This window comes from Mirounga angustirostris, unplaced genomic scaffold (genome assembly GCF_029215605.1).
Source record: "Mirounga angustirostris isolate CCGP_5_RB_7025 unplaced genomic scaffold, mMirAng1.0.hap1 SCAF_14, whole genome shotgun sequence".
Lineage (NCBI taxonomy): Eukaryota > Metazoa > Chordata > Mammalia > Carnivora > Phocidae > Mirounga > Mirounga angustirostris.
Window position 1 is genome coordinate 39,738,716 of NW_026991722.1, and position 21,498 is coordinate 39,760,213.

A 21,498-nucleotide genomic window follows, 5' to 3' on the forward strand; every position below is an offset into this window, starting at 1 on the left:
CAAACTACCCCATACTAACGCAGTAATTTTGTTAAACATCCTCTAACACTTATTACTTAATAGTAAATAGTTCTACCCTCAATGATTTGACTGAAACTAGTGGGCTAGTTTATCTTGGTTTAGTTTATCCTGGCTTATTCAACTGGAAGTTAAACTGTTTATATATACAGAAAAGGGTGTCTGTTTTACTCATCCCTGTATATTCTAGAACATGTAGAGTACGCGTCCAGTAGTTTAGAAGTACAGTAAATCTATGTTGAATTAATAAAATGATCTATGGATTTATTTTGAAATTTTTTTTACTGCTGAGATAGGTACATGCAAACACCACTTTAAGAATGTCCACAGCCGGGGCGCCTGGGTGGCTCAGTCGTTAAGCGTCTGCCTTCGGCTCAGGTCATGATCCCAGGGTCCTGGGATCGAGCCCCACATCGGGCTCCCTGCTCAGCGGGAAGCCTGCTTCTCCCTCTCCCACTCCCCCTGCTTGTGTTCCCTCTCTCGCTATGTCTCTATCAAATAAATAAATAAAATCTTTAAAAAAAAAAAAAAGAATGTCCACAGCCATGGAGGTAAGAGTTTAAATCATCCATTTGTACTTATGAGGGAATACTGTGAACTGTATTCTGAGAAAACGCATGCTCTACTCTTAGGCAGTCCTCTGACTTTTCCAGAGCAGTCTAATGTCTTTTCATAAAATGCCACCAAATCCTGCTCAGCTATTTATTATATGGCTCTGTTCTTAATCAGCAATATAAAATGTTATCTGTTCTCCAGTTACTCGACAAAGAGTAAGACCTTAAATTCTCCAAACTAAGTTGTTCATCAAAAGCTTAGCTGCTAGCAATAATCTTCATGGGGAACTGCATGAATATACAGATCCTCTCCATTCTACCACCACACCTAGATTAAGCCAGAATATCAGAGAAAAGCCCCTGGAAGGAAAGTTTTAACAACAATAAGGAATTATCATATGTTACATTGAAGGAGGCCTTTAAATTACAGCCCTATATAACTTATTTTCTATTTATCACAGGAAAGATGACGTTTAACTGCATAGTTTCTTCTTTTGAGGATGCTATGAGCAAAATCAATTCAGTATTATTTCTTTTAGTGTCAGGAATAGCTGTGGTTTTCATTAGAAACTATTTTGTTTACAATATCATAGACTAAGTTAGCAACATAATGGATACTTTCTTCTTTGAACTAGCTACTTGGAAGCTATGAAACATAGTTGATAGGGTATTACAATATATTTGGCTACTAACTGAAATCTTTATATGCTGGGTATCTTCTGCCTCTCCAGATCTTCTCTCCTCCATTTTTGACCATGCTTTGTGTACTGAGAGACTAACCTGCATCAGTAGGCTCACCTGCTTCCCAGTTGGGTTCAGCCCAGCAGGCAATTGGGACGGTAAAACAAGAGGAGAGTTAGGATATTTATTTCCCAGACTCCTTCCTAGCCAAACTGCCTCAGCTGGCTGCATTCCTCCTAACTGCTCTCTCTGTACAGCTTACTTTCTCCAAGTTCTGGTATCTACTTCCTCCCCTCCCCTGCTTTGCAGACCCAGAGTACATCACTCACTACTTGTGATTTCCAGCTGCTCACATTGTGCACCCAACACCTTATTCTTTGAAAATAGTCCCTGGACTAAATTTTCCTCAAAATACCTAATCTGAGCATACTACCTGTCTCCTCCCAAGACCTTGACTATATTGGCTTCATATCTTCTATTTCCTGCCATTAAAAAACAAAAAGAGGAAAAAAAAAAAAACTTTTTTTCCTTCCTTCACCAATTTCTGTACTAATAATTCATACACAAACCCAATTTTTCTGTTACAATTAGAATTTTGCACAGGATATAAAAAGGAGTAAGACCAAGAAGCCCATTCTAGATTTTAAAAAGACAGTAAACAAATAAATATAATAAAGTGTCAGAGGGCCTAGTTGGAAAATAAAGAACAGTTGTACCAAAGGGAAGAAATTCCAGAGGTCAGAGAAGATTTTACAGAGTGACTAACACTTGGTCTAAATTCTCAAAGAGAAGAAAAAGTCCAGTGAGTGCTTTGCCTTTATTAATCTATTTATTGGCTCCCAACCCAATGAGGTACAAATAGTATTATTACCATCCCCCTTTTTAAAACAGATGAGAAAACTGAGGTGCAGTTTCTTGCCAAAATCATACAATTAGTGAGTGAAAGAGCCTGGGTCCCAGGCAGTCTGATGCCAAGAGTTCATTTTTTTAAAATCGCTAACTTATACTGCTTATCAAGGATGGCAAGGAAATGGTACAAATAATTAAACATAGCTAAGACATATGATGCAATGATGGTTAGCCAAGAAAGAGAAAGGCTAAAAAAGGCAAGGCAAGTGCCAGGTCAGAAAGGGCTTTAGAATAAAGAATTCTGTCTGATAAAACAGTTGTTGGATTTTAGATCATGGAACCTCTTGAGAATCTCAACATTCTTTCTCCAGAAAAACACACATACACAAAACATCTGGCAGTTTAGGGTAGTTCACAGTCCTTACTGGCCCATTCAATTCAGGACGAGAAACACTGCTAGGGGTCATGTTAAGTCATGGACAAGGTACAAGGAGGAAGGTATAAGGAAAGGGAGAAAGAGTTCAGAATTGCACTTGTGAAATATCACTTTGGCAATAGTATGTAGAACAGGTTAGAGGAGGACCACCAACAAAAAGACTACTGTAATAGTTCAAGTGAGAGATGATGAATGCTCAAGCTAGGGAAGTGATAATAGTGTTAGAAGAAAAGCACAGATGAGGAATACTGCTATCAGGAATCAATTTGGATCTGAGAAGTAAGGGAGAAGGCAGCAAGACTTCTGAGAAGAAACTCTGGTCCTTTAACAAGCATTGATTACATAAATCATACATACCAGGAACTTTGCTAAGAACTGGAGATACAATGTTAAACAAGACAAACACTACCTCACACTTAAGAATAATCTATTGGGTTAATAACAAACTGAATTTCAATATACCAGAAGTACAATAATAGGGGCGCCTGGGTGGCTCAGTCGTTAAGCGTCTGCTTTCGGCTCAGGTCACGATCCCAGGGTCCTGGGATTGAGCCCCGCATCGGACTCGCTGCTCAGTGGGAAGCCTGCTTCTCCCTCTCCCACTCCCCCTGCTTGTGTTCCCTCTCTCTCTGTGTCTGTCAAATAAATAAAATCTTTAAAAAAAAAAATTTACTAATTTTCATGTACCAAGGTTTTTTTTTTAAAAAAGTACAATAATAAAGGAAGCACTGGGATGAAGGAATCTAAGGTGTTTTTTTTAAATTACAAAACAGGAGTGACCCATTTCATCCAATGACACTAACCAAGAAAAATGAGAATTGCAGACTAGGCAATCAGAAAATTACTAAAGACTAGAACAGTTTTATATGAGGAATAGAGAAGCATACTGTATGAGTGCTTAAGAGTGGTTAATTACTGAAAATTAGCAACACATGAAATGAAATGCTACTCAAATGAAATCTTAAGAGACTGCTTAACACAGTCTCCTAGGAGCCTTTCTACACTATTGCCAATCCTGCCTTTCCTTACACAACTATGTGTGTACTTGCTATTACTGAGTGTTTAAAAACTAAGCACTTCGTCATCTAGGGATACATGCATAGGTGATAAAATTACAAAGAAAAGCAAGGGAATGAATAACCTAAAAAGAGGAGAATGGTTACTTCTGGGAGTATGTGGTTCAAAAGGATATGGGCTCACAAGAAGATTCTAAGACCCTAAAGAATGTTCTATTTCTTAATCTGGGTTATAGTGGGTAACTGGATATTTGTTTTATCTCTATTTTAAAAATCATACATGTACACTTTGGTCATTACTCTGTGTAAAGTACACTTCATAAAAATATTTAATATATATACATCAGAGACAATAAGATAAAGCAAACCAAAATCTAGTTTAAAAAAGGGGGGGACGGGCGCCTGGGTGGCTCAGTTGGTTAAGCGACTGCTTTCGGCTCAGGTCATGATCCTGGAGTCCCTGGATCGAGTCCCGCATCGGGCTCCCTGCTCGGCAGGGAGCCTGCTTCTCCCTCTGACCCTCCCCCCTCTCATGTGCTCTCTCTCATTCTCTCTGTCTCAAATAAATAAATAAAATCTTTTAAAAAAATAAATAAATAAAAAAGGGGGGGACTAAAATAGAACTAAGAATTTAATATACTACATCTCACTTTTACATGACATTTTATTATGAGAATTAAAATTTCGAACAACTCTATTTCTCAGATAGCAAAACAAAAAAAGATTTTAGTTGAAAGGGATTTTTAGTTTCCAAGTAATTTCACTTGCAAAAGAAAACAGCCTTCAACTCTGTTTTTTATTCAAAGAAATGTAGATTTTTTTTTTTAGAATTATTTTTAAATAACATAAACTTAAGTATATCATAAAGATGCTCTCCCAGATGAAATCTTACAGGAGTTAAACAAGCTTGAAGACAAATGTTATAGATCTGTTACTTGGCAAAATACTTTAAACACACATACATACCCCAAAACAAAAAACACCTTATCATATAGTTCCCCAAACAATTCCATTTCAAATATAAAAATTCTCTTTTTAAGAATAAATATTGCTGGGGCGCCTGGGTGGCTCAGTCGTTAAGCATCTGCCTTCTGCTCAGGTCATGATCCCAGGGTCCTGGGACCGAGCCCCGCATCGGGTTCCCTGCTCCGCGGGAAGCCTGCTTCTCCCTCTTCCACTCCCTCTGCTTGTGTTCCCTTTCTCGCTGTGTCTCTCTCTGTCAAATAAATAAATAAAATCTTAAAAAAAAAAAAAAAAAAGAATAAATATGGCTTACCTGTTCCCTACTGAATCTTGAGAGATCTGAAAGTTTGGAATGATAGAGGAAACACCATATTCATCTTGATACTTCTTACAAGATTTGTAATGATGTCTCATGCGATAGAATTTAATCTGTAAATTATTGATCAAAATGTAATGTGACTTTCAATTTCAAATAGAAGTTATAAGATCTGAGGTACTGTCAATAGGAGAAAAGCAAGATAAATATAACCAACTAAATATTCCATTTAAACAAGATTTTTTTTTAAGTAAATGATTTCTTAAGTAGAAGCTGAAAATAATAAGTTTCTGTCCGTTAGATGCAGATGTGAACTCACTGCAAAAAATACTAACAAATAATTTTACACTTGAAACTATGTTACTAAAAACAGACCAAAAAAAGTAAATCAAAAGCAGTAATAAGTTTGCCTTAGGGTATTGGGCATTTCTTTATTCTTTATTGCAACCTGGCAGAGTTAGAAAGTGCTTTAAAAAAAATTAGGTTCCCAGGTTAACACCTGGAACATTTTTCAGTTTCTCACTGAGTAGAGCCTGAATCTCTCAAGTGTATTTTCCAGCTTCACTTCATTGCCCTGTCAGTTAACAACTCCCTCAAAGAGATGGAAAAGCAGATCTGACTTGTGTGAATGCATGAAATAGCAACTGGTTTTGCTCACTGACTTTATTAGCTGTTGAAAAAGTGGCTGCAATAAATCCATGAACACATGGATATACTCAAAGCCTAACCACCCCTCACTATTTCACTCCCTCTTCAAATGAATAGAAATAAAATCCAGACTGGAGAATTAATGCCAGTTATTTGCCAACACCTGATTTTCTCACCTGTTCCTTAAAACTTAGTTTTCTGCAAAATATTCTGTGATTTCTTAAACACATAAATACACAAGTAAAGTGGGCAGCTAGAGAGTTCCTTGACCATAAATCCATTTGGCCCATTTTTATGTTCAAAATTGCAGTAAGGATGCTGCTACTATCACAATTTGTACCAGAATGGGGTTTAAATGAGTTAAATGCCAGTTTATTCATTTAGTTCATTTAGTAGGTAATCAATGAGCAATTATTTTAAGAAAAATGCCATGCTAAAAATTATGACAAATTCACAGATTGTATCTTTCAGTCTCTGTTCTCAATAAGATTATGATCTATTAAGATCTATAATCAGATTTTTTGGCCTTTCTACCCAATTTAAGTAACTTCTTTCACTTCAAACCAGCACCTACCAAGAAAACTCAAACAGGAATTTGATTTTCAAAGTAGAGTAGAACCTTCATTTTCAAAGACGAGCTATGTCACATTTACTCTACCTGTTTTGCACAGCATCTGCAGCTACCAGAAAACTTCCTCATGATATTTTCAAGGTCTAAGGCCCGTTCAGGACATGCTCTCTCTCTTCTAGTCACATTTCCACGACAGAGGGGACAATGTATTCCGCTTTCTCTCATTGCAGTCAGGAAACATTTTCTACAGAAACTAAACCAAACATTTGTGACATGTTAACTACAGAAAAAAGATTCTTTTCATTTCCATGATTAAACACACTCAAGTGGTTATAGATTTATATTTAGGCTAAATGAGGTAAGCTATTCATATGTACATAACTTGCAGAATTTTAAAAACTATACATGTATTTCTCCAAGTCTAAGGCTAATAATTAGACTAAATGGGAATATAAAGAAACTACACTCAATTATGCTTTAAACTTTTTAACATAATATATGAAAAATAAGTATTAACACTACATAACATTATCAGAGGAAGCGTGGTACAGAGGAATGACTGGCTTATCCTGTGTCATTTAGTAGTGTGATCTTAGGCAACACATCGAGCGACACTGGATCTCCATTTCCTCCCCTTATAAAAATGAAAGAATAGACCACATCAGCTTTTGTCTCAAACTGATGTACTTTGAGATATTCCACAAGCTATGAATAGGTCCACCACCTATTTCCACAAAATTGTGCACAAACTGATTTGGGAAGTTCTAGGATAAACAAAGTTTCTCTGCTAAGAAAAACGTTAAGTATTACCCAAACTTATGTTGTGCGGAAATATGAAAATTTCCCACAACAGTGTGCAACGGAACAGAATTTGAGAAATATTTAAGGACCCTTCCAGCTTATCTCTAAACATTCTAATTAGAACCAAACTCACTAAAATCTATTTTTTCTCTCCTAACGCAAGCAATCAAATACCAACTTGATCATTTTTCTTTAAAAAAAAAAAAAAAACTAGATAAATCATAGCCATCTGCATCTGGGGTCCAGAGTACATATAAGTTTAATCCAATCCCCTATAAATGCAAATATTCAATCTTCTTCCTCTAAAAGTTGAGAGCAAATAGTGTAATAACAGATCCCAGAAAATGAGTTTCCTAACTAGCACTGAACAAGACACTTTTCCCCTCTACAATCAGTTTCCTCATCCATAAAGTACCTACAGTTCCAACAACTGTTCAAAGGATTAAAATGGGTAATACAGTAAAATGCTTATCACAGTATTTTTGACAGTTACAAAGTGCACCATAAATAGTAGCTAATTTCACTAACATACATTTGATATGATTACCAATTAAGACCACAAATTAAAATATTAAAAATATTCATCCTAGTAAAAAAAAAAAAATTCATCAAGAAAATGCAAACTAAACATGGCTGAGATACCATCTTTCAGCTAGCTGTCAAACTAAAAACTAGCCTTAAAAATAATAACCAGTATTAGAAAAGATATAAAGAAATGAGTACTCTACATTTCTGGGTAACAATTCGTCAGTATTATCAAATCCTTACAGAGAGGGCATCCCAAAAGTCTGAGTGCCACTTAGAGCTTTAATAATCTCAGAAAGTATAAAAACACAAAGTTACAAAACCATCATTTTTAAGTTCAATTGTTAAAAACTGAAATTTAATTGTCTATATATTTTGTAAATTTTGAATAATAAATTTTTAACTTAAATTCTTTGTTTTAGTCAGTGTTTGCATTCTGTAATCAAAGGGACTGTAAAAGAGAAAAAAAAGAAGATGAGTCAGGAAAAAAAAAAAAAGCAAGACCAACTGGGGCAATAGTCTAGACCATGAAAGGGTCTGCACTAGGGCAGGGGTAGGAGAAACAGAGGATCTCTATTTCAGAGACACAGTTCTCAGTTCCTGACTGTGTATATAGGGAGCTTCTCATGTTAACAAAATCAACAGAATGTTATGACAATTACTTGTGGGAGGTAAGAAAGATAAGAATTTCTAACCTAGAACACGGAGTAAAAGGCGACTGGATTAACAAGTTAAGAAATATTGGAAGAGTTGGTTTGACAGAGGAAAGATGGGTGCAAATTCAAAGTACCTACAAAAATCTCAATGCATGATATCCAGTAAACAACCGGAAATACAGATCTGGAAATTAGGGAGAAAAATATGGAGAGCAGTTGAAGTGCAAAGAGCACTAAAGAAACAATCTAGAGAAGTATAAACATTTAAAGGAGTGTTGATAGGAAGAGCCAAAGAAAAAGACTAAGTAACATTAGAGAAGCCAAGTCTAATAAGCTATCAAAGAGAAATAATAAAAAGATGAAGGTAAAACTGTCACCAAATTATTAAGCTAAACTTTTGTCTTTAAATAAGGAATCAAAAACTGTCAACAAAAGTTCATACCAGCAAAATTCATTACAAAGACATAATCATGCATAAAAATGATACTTGAAAGAAATGAAGTAGAACACTATTAGAAGGCAAATCAGTCAATATGCTGGCTAAATTAATAATTAATTATAAATAAAACAAACATAGAATATTAAAAGATCTTTTTTTTTTTTAAAGATTTTATTTATTTATTTGAGAGAGAGCACATGAGAGGGGGGAGGGTCAGAGGGAGAAGCAGACTCCCTGCCAAGCAGGGAGCCCGATGCAGGACTCGATCCCGGGACTCCAGGATCATGACCTGAGCCGAAGGCAGTCCCTCAACCAACTGAGCCACCCAGGCGCCCCAGAATATTAAAAGATCTTGAACAACCAAGATGCACAAATGAACACTGTATTTACAGGAAGGGGATAAAATAAAGCAAAATTTCAAAGCCCACTCATTGATTTAATAACTAAAATAGTAAAAATGTGGTAACACCACATACCAACCAGAATGACTAAAATGAAAAAGGTGGAAAATACAAAGTGTTGAGGAGGATGTGAGCCAACCTAAACTCCCATTTGATCTATTAGAATGCAAACTGATACAACCATTTGGAAAACTGACAGTATCCACTATAACCCAGTAATTCCATTCTAAAGTTTATACTCAATAGAACTGCATATATGATCAGAAGAAATTTCTAAAAAGTTCACAGCCACACTATGGTAATAGCCAAAAGCTGAAAATTATACAATGTCCATCAACAGAAGAATGAATAAATTGTAGCATATTCATAAAATGAAAACTATAAAATACTATAGTGAGAATAAATATGGATGAATATAATGTTGAGCTAAAGAAGCCAGATTTAAAAGAGCACAACTATATGATTCTCTTTTTATAAAGTACAAAACATGCTTAAATGTTGAATGAATTTTTACTAAAAAGTAGAAACAGATACAGTAATTTCTATTTACCACTTTCAAAAATATTGGCAATGGCTATAAAAACAAGACGTAAAGGCATAAAATATAGAAAAGCAAGAAATAAAAATCACTTTAGAAGACAAAACTGTTTTGTTAGAAAATACTCAATTAGCCCCCAAAATTACAACACATAACAACTGTACAATACAAACTCTCCAAATAATAATTACATTACTAAAGACTATTTATAGCGTCAAAAAATGAAAAATATTCATATAAAAAACTAAGAAAAGTAATCAGGTTTAAAATTAGCTTTGGACTTTGTATTCAAAATGTAGACAATAAATGAAGAAACAAAAATTTCTAGTGGAAATACACGTAATAAATAAAGGCAAAACAGGACTTTATTAAATAGATACTGAAATGTCTTAAAGACTGGCAAAAATATATCTTAAAAAGCAAAAATGATTGGGGTGCCTGCTGGAGCAATCGGTAGAGCACATGACTCGAACTCGGGTTATGAGTTCAAGCCTCATGTATGGCACAGAATTTACTTAAAATTTAAAAGAAAAATTTAAAGCAAAAACAATTAACAAATGTGCAAAAAGTGATTTAAAAGAAGAAAAGACAGACTTCAATAAATGATGCTAGAGCAACTGGACGTCCAGAGGCACAAAAATGAACCTCAATCTAAGTCGGCCACCTTATACAAAAATTAACTTGAAACAGGTCAGACTGTAGTAAACTGGGAAATTGCCATACAAAGATATATTCACTTTCTAATGCCCAGAACAAGTGAATATTACCTTATATTGCAACAGCTCTGATTAAAGTTAAGGATTTCAGGGTGGGGAAACTAGCTGGGATTATCCAGATGGGTCCTAAATGCCATCACAAGTGTCTTTGTAAGAGAGGCAAAGGGAGATTTGACACAGACATACGGGAGAAGGCTATGTTCAGATAAAAGGAGAGATTAGAATGGTGTGGCCTCCAGAACCTCAGGACACCTTTGCCACACCTTGACTTGGGCTCAATGAAATTAGTTTCAGACTTCTACCCTCCAGAACTATGAGAAAATAAATTTCTGGGGACGCCTGGGTGGCTCAGTCGGTTAAGCTTCTGCCTTCGGCTTAGGTCATGATCCCAGGGACCTGCGATCAAGTCCCACATCAAGGCTCCACACTCAGCAGGGAGCCTGCTTCTCCCTCTGCCTGCCAATCCCCCTGCTTGTACTCTCCCTCTCTGGCAAATAAATAGATAAATAAAAAGTTAAAAAAAAAAAAAAGAAAAGAAATATCTGTTATTAGAAGCCACCAAGGAAGTGGTAATTTGTTACACAGTCCTAGGAAACTAACACACAGAGTTAAATGTAAAACATTAAACTACAAAACTTTTAGGAAAAAAATAGAAAATATTCACAAACCAGAGCCACACAGAGTTAGCTTTAATGTTAGAAGCACATCCTAAATAGAAAAAATTGATAAAGTGGACTTCATAAAAATTAAGAACATTTGCTAAGCAAAAGACTCTACTAAAAAGATAAAAAGACAGACTATAGACTGGAAGGAAACATTTGTAAATCACTTATCTAACAAAAGTATAGTATCTAGAATACATAAAGAAGTCTCAAAGCTCAACAGTGAAAAAGCAAACAACCTAGGGGTGCCTGAGTGGTTCAGGTGGTTGAGCTTCCCACTCTTGATTTTGGCTCAGGTTGTGATCTCCAGGTCCTGAGATCAACCCCCATGCGATGGGTTCCATGCTCAGCAGTGAGTCTGCTAGAGAGTCTCTCTCTCCCTCTCCTTTTGCCCCTCCCCCCACTCACTCTCACTCATTCTCTCAAATAAATAAATACTTTTTTTTTTTTTTTAAAGCAATCTATGGGATGCCTGGGTGGCTCAGTTGGTTAAGCATCTGCCTTCGGCTTGGGTCCTGGGATCCAGTCCCATGTCCGGCTCCCTGCTCAGTGGGGAGTCTGCTTCTCCCTCTGCCTACCGCTCCCCCTGCTTGTGCACATGCGCGCGCGCGCTCTCTCTCTCTCTCTCTCTCTCTATATATAAATAAATAAAATCTTAAAAAAAATAAAAAGGCAATCTAATTAAACCACAGGCAAAAGACATGAAGAGACAAGATTTTACATTAAGACTCTACAGATGATAAATAAGCACACAAAAAATGTTCAACATCATTAGCCTTTATATACTAAAAACAAATACCATATGATTTCACTCATATGTGGAATTTAAGAAACAAATGAGCATGGGGAAAAGAAGAGAGAGGGGAAAACCAAGAAGTAGACTCTTAACTATAGAGAACAACTAATGGTTACTAAAGGGGAGGTTAGAGGAGGGATGGGTTAAACAGGTGATGAGTATTAAGGAGTGCACTTGTGATGAGCAACGGATGTTGTATGGAAGTGTTGAATCACTATAGCGTACACCTGAAACTAATATTACACTGTTTGTTGCCTAACTGGAATTTAAATAAAAGCTTAATAAACAAAAAGTTTAAAAAAGAATTCAAATATACTAAAAAGGTTTTTAAAACAATGGAAAAAGAATGCCCTTGAAGAAATACTGAAGTGAAATGAATAAGAATGTCAAATTAAGATTCAAAAGCACACACACTAAATATTTCAGTAGATTCCAAGTGGGTCCAAAAGTTGGAAAAAATAAGAGATTCAACAAATAAAATTGAATATCATCATAACCTTAGATAAAGAGAATCAAATATCTTAAATCCGAATGTATAAGATGTAATAATGCACAAAAGGAAAGCACTAAATAGAAAAACAATTTAAAGTTTAATAAATATACAATAATCACTAAAATATAGCCATAGAAATGATCACAATACACTTAGAGCACTCTGTGAAGAGTAAAAATATAAATTTAATATGGAAAAATGCATACAGCCTTGCTAGCAACTAAAAAACTAGATTTTAAAGTGACCTCTAGAAACCATTTTGAGGGGCGCCTGGGTAGCTCATTCGGTTAAGTATCTGCCATCAGCTCAGGTCATGATCCCAGGGTCCTGGGATAGAGTCCCCCATCAGGCTCCCTGCTCAGCGGGGAGTCTGCTTCTCCCCCTCCCTCTTCCCCCTGCTTGTGCATGCCCTCTCCCTCTCTCTCAATAAAATCTTTTAAAAAAATAGACACCATTTTGAACTTTTTTTTTTTTTAAGATTTTATGTATTTGGGAGAGAGAGCTCCCAGGAGCGGGGCGAAGGGGCAAAGGGAGAGGGAAAAGCTGATTCCCCACTGAGCAGGGAGGCCCACAAGGGGTTCAATACCAGGACCCTGAGATCATGACCTGAGCTGAAGGCAGACACTTAACCTACTGAGCTACCCAAGCGCCCCCATTTTAAACCTTATTAAATTAGCATAAAATGCTAAAAAAAAAAAAAGTTGGCAAAGATGTTGGAATACAGATATACTTTTATAGTACTAATGGCATTTTGCAAGTTACCCCAATTTTGTGGCAAAGATTGTAACATTTATACAAATAACAGTAACTATTTATTGAGTACTTAAAATGTGATAGGCAGAGTTCCAGATACTTTATATTCATTATCTTGAGTTCTTTAAAAATAACACTGTAAATATTTTAAATGGTCTTTTTTTTTTTTTTTACATTGAGGAAACTAAGGCTTAAAAAAAGAAAAGTTTAGAAACCTGTAAGAGGCTGAAGGCTAAAAGATATTTCTTTTAAAATACAAGGCCCTGTGTGTTCCCTCTACTTCAGGGTCTTTGCCTAGAATGTTCCCTCTTCCCAGAATATTCTACACACAAACATAGCCCTCCACAAATTAACACCTACATATCACTCAGATCTCAGAAAGGGTCTTTGATTACCTCCCCATCCACCCATCAACCACCCTAGATCTGGTCTCCTCCTTATTCTCTCTCTCTCTCTCTCTCTCTCTTCCTCCCAGAACCTGTGAGTTTGTAATTACAAGTTTATCCAAGTGTTTATTTGAATTAAAATACGTCTTACCAACGACAGCTTCAAGGGCAGATATCGTATCTATCTGTTCACCACTGTATGCCCAGCACTATAAGCCAGCTGAGCACTTAGGAGGCATTCATTAATATTTGTTAAAGCAATGAATGTCAACTTACCTTAATCCCAAAACTGTTAAATCACTTAACTCAATGACAGAATCCAGTTTTCAAATCAAAACCATAGGCAACTCCCATGTACAACACACTCCCCTAGAGCTGCAATCATCCTTGTGTGACAGAGCTGACAAATTCCCTTGTATTTACCCTTTGACCCAGCAATTTCACTTGTGAGAATTTATCTTACAGGAAAAACTCTCACATGTGAAATGGTATTTATACAAGTTTAATCACTGCAGCATTATTTGTAACAGCAAAAGATTAGAAACAACCTAAATGTTCATCAATATGAAATTGGATAAATAAATAATGACACATCAAACAGGGATACCTGGGTGGCTCAGTCGGTTAAGCATCTGCCTTCGGCTCAGGCCATGATCCCAGGGTCCTCAGATCAAGTCCCACATCAGGCTCTTTGCTCAGTGCGGAGCCTGCTTCTCCCTGTGCCCCTCCCCTCTCATGTTCTCTCTCTCTGACAAATAAATAAATAAAACATTAAAAAAAAAAAACACGATACATCGGGACACCTGTGTGGCTCAGTCGGTTAAGCGTGTCTGCCTTCGACTCAGGTCAGGATCCTAGGGTCCTGGGATCGAGCCCCGCATCAGGCTCCTTGCTCTGCAGGAAGCCTGCAGATGCTATAGTTATCAAACTTACAGTAATTTTACACTTGTATAGCTTTTGAAAACTGTAAAAGGTTATTTTTTTTTTTAAAGATTTTATTTATTTATTTGAGAGAGAGAGAATGAGAGACAGAGAGCATGAGAGGGAGGAGGGTCAGAGGGAGAAGCAGACTCCCTGCCGAGCACGGAGCCCGATGCGGGACTCGATCCCGGGACTCCAGGATCATGACCTGAGCCGAAGGCAGTCGCTTAACCAACTGAGCCACGCAGGCACCCCTGTAAAAGGTTATTTTTAAGTTTCCTTCAATTTTAAACTAGCAGATGCCAGATGAATTTCTGTTCTTACTCATTCTCCTAACAAAAGGCTGATCAACAGACATTGGAAGAGAAAAACTTTCCTATCCAAAACGCTCCTGATTTTAGTATTAATTAATTAAAAATCCAGCATTTTTTAAATAGTTAAAATTTATAAGGACAAATGTCCCAAAGAGACTATCAAAAGAAAAAGGTTATAGGCGCCTAGGTGGCTCAGTCAGTTAAGTGTCCAACTCCTGATTTCCGCTCAGGTCATGATCTCAGGGTTGTGAGACTGAGCCCCAGTGGGCTCACACTAAGCATGGAGTCTGCTTGGGGTTCTCTCTTACAGCACATGTCATATCATCCCACCTAGTCAATCAAATATTAATAGATAGATGACAGAAAGATAAAGACACATAAATCAGTCAAACCCATCAATCAGCCAGCCAACCTTTAGAAAGAATTAGGGTGCTGTGACTGTTTCACTTCATTCCTCACATCTTTTTGCACCCTGCATTATGTCACTTTTATAAATAGAAAAATAAAACTATTTTAATTTTGGAAAGAAAGTTGCAATTATCAAAGTAAGTTTTTGGTATTCTTGAAAATGGGTTTTTTTGGTTTCTTATACTACTAAAGAATAGTTGACATAAAATGTTATATTAGTTTTAGGTGTACAACATAGTGATTAGATACATTACTTAATGCCTACCACAATAAATGTAGTCACCATCTGTCCCCACACAATATTATTACAATATTATTGACTATATTCCCTATGTTGTACTTTTCATCCCCAGGACTTATTTTGTAACTAAAAGTTGTACCTCTTAATCCCCCCTACACTTATATAGGCCATCCCCCAATGGCAACCATGAGTTTGTTCTCTGTATTTATGGGTCTATTTCTGTTTATATGTTCATTTGTTTTGTTTTTTAGATTCCACATGTAAATGAAGTCATATGGTATTTGTCTTTCGCTGTCTGACTTATGTCACTTAGTATAATACCTCTAGGTCCACCATCCATGTTGTCACAAATGGCAAGACCTCATCCTTTTTTATGGCTGAATAATATTCCATGTGTGTCACACACACCTACATATACATGTGTATATATATATACACATCTTACCTAAAAATCTAGCACCTTTTACCTTTCTAGTCTATAGTCAAAATCATTCCCCAAAACAACAAACTTAAAAAAAAAATCAGAGATTTTAAGTTAGACTTAAAACTAAGTCATCCTTCTGTTACGTAAGTAAATAGCATAGTTGTTTTCTAATTATGTCATTTTATAAATATTTGTCAAGAGAATCTGGATAAAGTCTTAAAACCCTTAAGAAAAAAGACAGTCTGGAGCAGCATTTATTAAAACAGCAAGAACCTATATGTCTGGCTTTAAGAATATAACAAGTCTGTAGGAAGGAAGAAATTTTAAAATTATTTAGAGCATGACTGCTCAAACAACAAGGTATCAATAAAGTTGTTAAAAAGGTAAGAAATGTGGGGTGCCTGGTGGTTCAGTTGCCTTTGGCTCAGGTCATGATCCCAGGGTCCTGGCTGGGACCAAGTCCCCCACCAGGGTCCCTGCTCAGCAGGGAGCCTACTTCTCCCTCTCCCTCTGCCTCTGCCCCTCCCCACCCCCACACTCCCTAGTTCACGTGAGTGCGCATGCTCTCTCTCTCTCTCTCAAATAAATAAAATCTTTAAAATAAGAAATATAAACAGAAAATGTAAGAACTCGACAACCCAAAGCAAGTTGATAATCATACAAGCACATGCCTAATAAGAAGTGAAAGCTGATTTATATTAGCTCATTTTTAAAGATGCCTCCTTACAGAGATGCCCCAAAACAGATTAGATTCCATCATTAAGGGGCACGTGGGTGGCTTAGCTGTTTAAGCATCTGCCTTCGGCTGAGGTCATGATCCCAGGGTCTTAGAATTGAGCTCCCTGCCCAGCGGGAAGCCTGCTTGTCCCTCTCCCTCTGCCCTTCCTCCTGCCCCTTGCTCTCTTTACTCTCTCTCTCTCAAGTAAATAAATTCTTAAAAAAAAAAAAAAAAAGATTCCATCTTTAAGAGTTTGGCAAGGCATCAACTTATTACATGTAATTTTCATTGTGATGGAGCTTACTTTTAACCATGTACAAAAGTTATTCCTTTAACCACTCAAAACAGGAAAGAGGAGAGGTTTGGTTCAAAGAGCCTTTGAAGATTACCAATGAAAACACCGAAAGAAATACCTTACGACTATGCCAGTTTGTACCTTCTTCTGAAACCTTACTTTGAATACCTGCTCAACTTTAATATTCCTTTTTTTAAAAGATTTTATTTACTTATTAGAAAGAGACAGAGAACATGAGCAGGGGAGAGGGGCAAAGGGTGAGGGAGAAGCAGGCTCCCCACTGAGCAGGGAGCCAGACATGGGGCTCAATCCCAGGACCCTGGAATCATGACCAGAGCTGAAGGCAGACGCTTAACCCACTGAGCCATCCAGGCACCCCTCAACTTTAATACTCTTAATTCATCTTTACTTGCTTTTTAAAATACTACATCTGATCATTCTAAGGTAACTAACACTCCTTCCTTAAAATTCTTCTCAGTTTCCATACCGTCACACTCTATGCTAGATTTCTTCCTATCCTGTCCATTCTTCTGAGACTGCACTTTTCTCCACTCCAGATTTAAATATGCATTCTCCAGCACTTGTCCTATCTAGGCCCTCTGCTATCTTCCAACTTACAGGCCTCCCTCAGTGGCTACATCCATATTCACAGCTTTAGTTCCATGTATTCCAGATCCACATATATACACTTATCTACTGGGCATCATCAAATCTTACATTGACTTCCTCAAAATGTCAGGAATCTCTCCTCTCCATTCCCACTATCATTACCTTAATTCAGGTTCTAACCATTCTCTCTTTGACACAGCAATGAATCATCTCTTCACTGGTCTCACCACTACACCAAGCTGGGTCCTGCTACTAAAGTAAACTTTCTAAAATTGAAACGTGATCATGCTGCTCCTCTGCCAAAAATTACTGAATAGGTCTCTATGGCTTTCAGGAAAAAGCTCAAATTGGCTTACACGGAAAGTTCCTGCCAATACCTCTAAACTCTATCTCTACTACACTCATCCTTCGGCTTCAGCCTGGAAACAGTCATCCTCTGTAACCCCTCCTTGTGTCTGCATATGCTGTAAACCCAATCAGGGTATTCCCCAACAAACCCTGAATAACCAATTCTGACCTAAAGTATTACTACATCCAGGAAATCTCCCCTTTAGTCATAGGCTGATTTAGACAGGTACTCTCAATGCTCACATAAAATTTTCCTCCTAAATCACTTCCATTATCAGTCACATTCATGCTTAGGTCTTCTCCATTAGACTATCAACAGTCCCCAGGGAAACAGCACTATTTATATGCTTTGTACCTAACATACAGAAAACATTCAACAATTGCTGTTTGAAGGAATAAATGGGGATTATACAGAAATTTATAAAATGGTGAACTTATTCTAATGATAATGAACTTGTTCCTTCCATTAGAATAGTCAGTGGGCAAATCCTCTGCTGTCGTTGAAATGTTGATGAAAAATTTTCATTTTCTAACAGCTCCATAGTGACCCAAAGCCCTTATCACCTCATTTCTTACTATCTGTGAATCAAAAACTGATTTTGTAGCTAAACATAAATATTTTTAAAGGCACAGGTTGGTCCTTTGTGAAAAAGGAAGAGCAAATGACATAGTAAATTTTATTATTTTAAATAATTATATTTCCCCACCAAACTCCTTCCAGTCAATCAAGACCCTGTTCTACCATTACCATCCCTTCCAAATAAAACTTTTCTCCCCTCTGCCTTCTTTAATTCATTGAATCTCAGAGCAACTATGTGTGTTTGGAGGGGGAGGGGGGTAGGAGATGGGTTGATAAAGGAGGGGATGGAGGAGGGTGATAAAGCAGTATCAACAAAATCTACTCTACATTTCCATATCTAGTCTAACCACATCCAAGTCCAAAGAGATGATTAGAAAAAGGTCCAACAATCATGTCCACTCTCTTTTCCATACCATTGATGTCAAGCCACATTAGTCTGATGTAAAATGTCCCACAAGGGAAGTAAACTAGAGCAAACTGCATGGAATTTTAAGGAGAGCTGAAGATTACAATGAGTTCTATGAGGTCAATGACCCAAAGAGTAACTGAAACGATTCTGTCCAGAAACACCTACTTCCTCTCACTCTGACCTCCTACCCTCCTTTTTGTCCACCCACTGCCAGCACAAGCACAGGAAAGGCATCAAGTTACAATAATGAATACTGACAGATTAAAGGCCAAAAAGTTATACATTGTGCACTGAACATCTCAAAATATTTCTCTTAATAACTTGCATTTGTTGAATCAAATAACAAAGCAATTTCAGACTGTCATTCACCTCCCACAACATAGCAAAACGTAACTGGCACAACTCCTATAATGAAGTCACATACTCCTAGCTCACACAACAACTGCAGAATAGGAGTAAGGTAAAAAAGTGCAGTCAAGATTGAGGATAAGAGGGGCGCCTGGGTGGCTCAGTTGGTTAAGCGACTGCCTTCGGCTCAGGTCATGATCCTGGAGTCCCGGGATCCAGTCCCGCATCGGGCTCCCTGCTCGGCAGGGAGTCTGCTTCCCCCTCTGACCCTCCTCCCTCTCACACTGTCTCTCATTCTCTCTCTCTCAAATAAATAAAATCTTTTTTTTTTTAAATTTATTTATTTGACAGAGAGAGAGATAGCGACAGCAGGAACACAAGTAGGGGGAGTGGGAGAGGGAGAAGCAGGCTTCCCGCGGAGCAGGGAGCCCAATGCGGGGCTCGATCCCAGGACCCTGGGATCATGACCTGAGCCGAAGGCAGACGCTTAACGACTGAGCCACCCAGGCGCCCCTCAAATAAATAAAATCTTTAAAAAAAAAAAAAAGAAAAGATTGAGGATAAGAGTGAGAAAAATGAGTATCAAACAATAATATCTGAAGAACCCCAAATTCAATCCATTCTTTACAAAATTACAGAACCTATCTCTCCAAAAAAAAAAAAGTCGAAGGAGAAATATATTTATCAACTTGTTCTACTCTTTTCAGCTATTTGCAAGCACACAAAACTTTCAAATCTGAGTGTATTTTTTCAGATAAAGATTTCCAAGCTTCACCTGCCAGAAATTCTTTTGTAAATCTGGAATGGAGCCTGGGTATTGGGATGTTTACTTAAAAAGTTCCCCAAGGACTCCGATCAGCAGCCAGGTTTGTCAGATGTGCTATGTATCTTTACAAGAAGGGCTCCTGCCAACCCCTACTGACACTCTAGCGTCTGTAAAATTATCGAAGTTCTTCCTATAAATATGCCAAATCAAACAGCACCATGCCACCTCACCTAATCCCTCTGTGTTCTCCCTCACCCCTGGAGTTACTGCCTTATCTTCAGTTCATTCCATGAACAGCAATCTTCCTTTCCTATCTCCACCTTCGTAGTAACCAAGAAATAAGAAGGGTAAAACAAAGGGAAACTATCACTTCAATACCCGGAAATCCTGTCCGTTCTAACATGAGAGAAGAAAACCCATTCTAGAGCATTCCAACATGTACCGAATTTTAAAGGAAAGAGAGTCCAGGGTGATTTGTGAAGCAGGGTTGAAAGGTAAGTTAGGTAAGACTTCTTGGACCTGGAAAGAATGGGCCCAGGGTTCTCAAAGAAGGGAAAACTTTAAAGCAGGGCAGGTCAGAAAGAGGAGGTAGCTGCGGGGAGCAGGCTGGTGCCCGCACCTTCGGCCGGTTCTGACACTCGACACCCCAGCCTTCACTCAGGTTGCTAGGAAACAAAAAGGCTCCACGTTCCCTGCAATTCCTCCCGGGCCCGAAGACACGACCGGGACGAGCCCGGCCACTGCCCCGGGGGCAAGAAAGCAAGGGAGGGATACCCGGGGGCCGGGGGGCTCGGGCAGAGGGGCCGGCCCAGGAAGCTGGCCCCGAGCCCGGGAGGCGGGCGGGCCGGAACGCGCCCTCCACGCCGAGGGGCGCTCGGGCAGGTCGCGGTGGGCTCTGCTCCCGCCAGGCCGCAGCTGAGGGTCCGGGGCTGGATGCGGGGCCTAAACGACCACCCGGCTCCGCGCGGGGGAGGAGGCGTCTACTCACACGTGCTGACAGGCCGCGGTCCTCACGGGCGTTTTGAGCACCTCCTGACAGACAGGGCAGTAGAAATCATCTTCGGTGTAGGACGTGGCCGCGGAGAGCTCCTCGGCCATGGCGGGGGATGGGGGGAATCAAGGAGATGGCGGCAGCGGTGGCGGCGACAGCGGCCAAGCTGGCGGTGGCAGCCCGGGGCCCGACTCTCTTCGCGAACCCGGAGGGGGAGGGGAATCGCGTCAGGAAGCTGCTCGCGCCAGGAAGGGGGCGGGGAGGGGCGGGGCCGAACGCCGAGTCGCTAGGGCCGCACGCGCCGGGCGAGGGCCGGCCCCTGGGGCAGGCCGGGAAGGCAGTGCCAGGCGGGAAGCGGGGGTGGACAGAGCAGCCAGTGGCTTCACCTTCACTTCCACGCCGGCTCGGAGCAGGCGGGAGGCCGCCCCTCCGCCCGGGAAGGAAGGCGACCGCCCAGCCGTCCCCAGCCGGCGGCCTCCCGCGCGAGGCCGCTCCCTTACCTGGCTCCACGAGGCGGCCGCGGTCCCGCCCCCGGCCGTCTTCTCCGCCTCCGACTCCTTTGCCCCCACCCCCACCCCCGGCCCCCGCCTCCCGCCTCCCGCCCGCACAGCCGTCCCGCTGCCGGCCTCTACCCACCCAGCTCGGCGGCTCCCCGCCCCGCCCCCGCCCCGCCCCCGCCCCGCCCCCGCCCCGCCCCCGCCCCGCCCCCGCCCCCGCCCCTCCGCTCCGCTTGCGTAGCGGCTCACTTAGGAGTCCCGGAGCCGCGCGGCTGAGAGGGCTGCTTTCCAGGCGCGGTTGGTGGAGAAGCGGCCCTGCGCTGTCCCCGGGCTTCTTGTCCGGCCGCTGCCGCCTTCGCAGCGGAGGCCGGGAGGGGAATGGTGAGCGGAGTGCTCACTGTTCATCGGCCC

General features: G+C 39.6%; 1 protein-coding gene across 3 annotated transcripts in view; it reads right to left on the reverse strand.

Annotated features, from left to right (window-relative positions):
• RNF138 (ring finger protein 138) overlaps positions 1-21,201 on the reverse strand; it is a 35,413-nt gene extending 14,212 nt beyond the window's left edge. Inside the window, exons 1-4 of one of the 3 annotated variants that reach the window (XM_045886877.3) lie at positions 21,091-21,201; positions 20,588-20,785; positions 6,140-6,305; positions 4,831-4,946 (exon numbers count right to left, since the gene is read on the reverse strand). In XM_045886877.3, the coding sequence (XP_045742833.1) occupies positions 4,831-4,946; positions 6,140-6,305; positions 20,588-20,697 (392 nt within the window). In that variant the 5' untranslated portion in view covers positions 20,698-20,785; positions 21,091-21,201. The other 2 variants (XM_064577778.1, XM_045886878.3) reach the window with 2 other exon arrangements.
• Between the last annotated feature and the right edge of the window lie 297 nt (positions 21,202-21,498).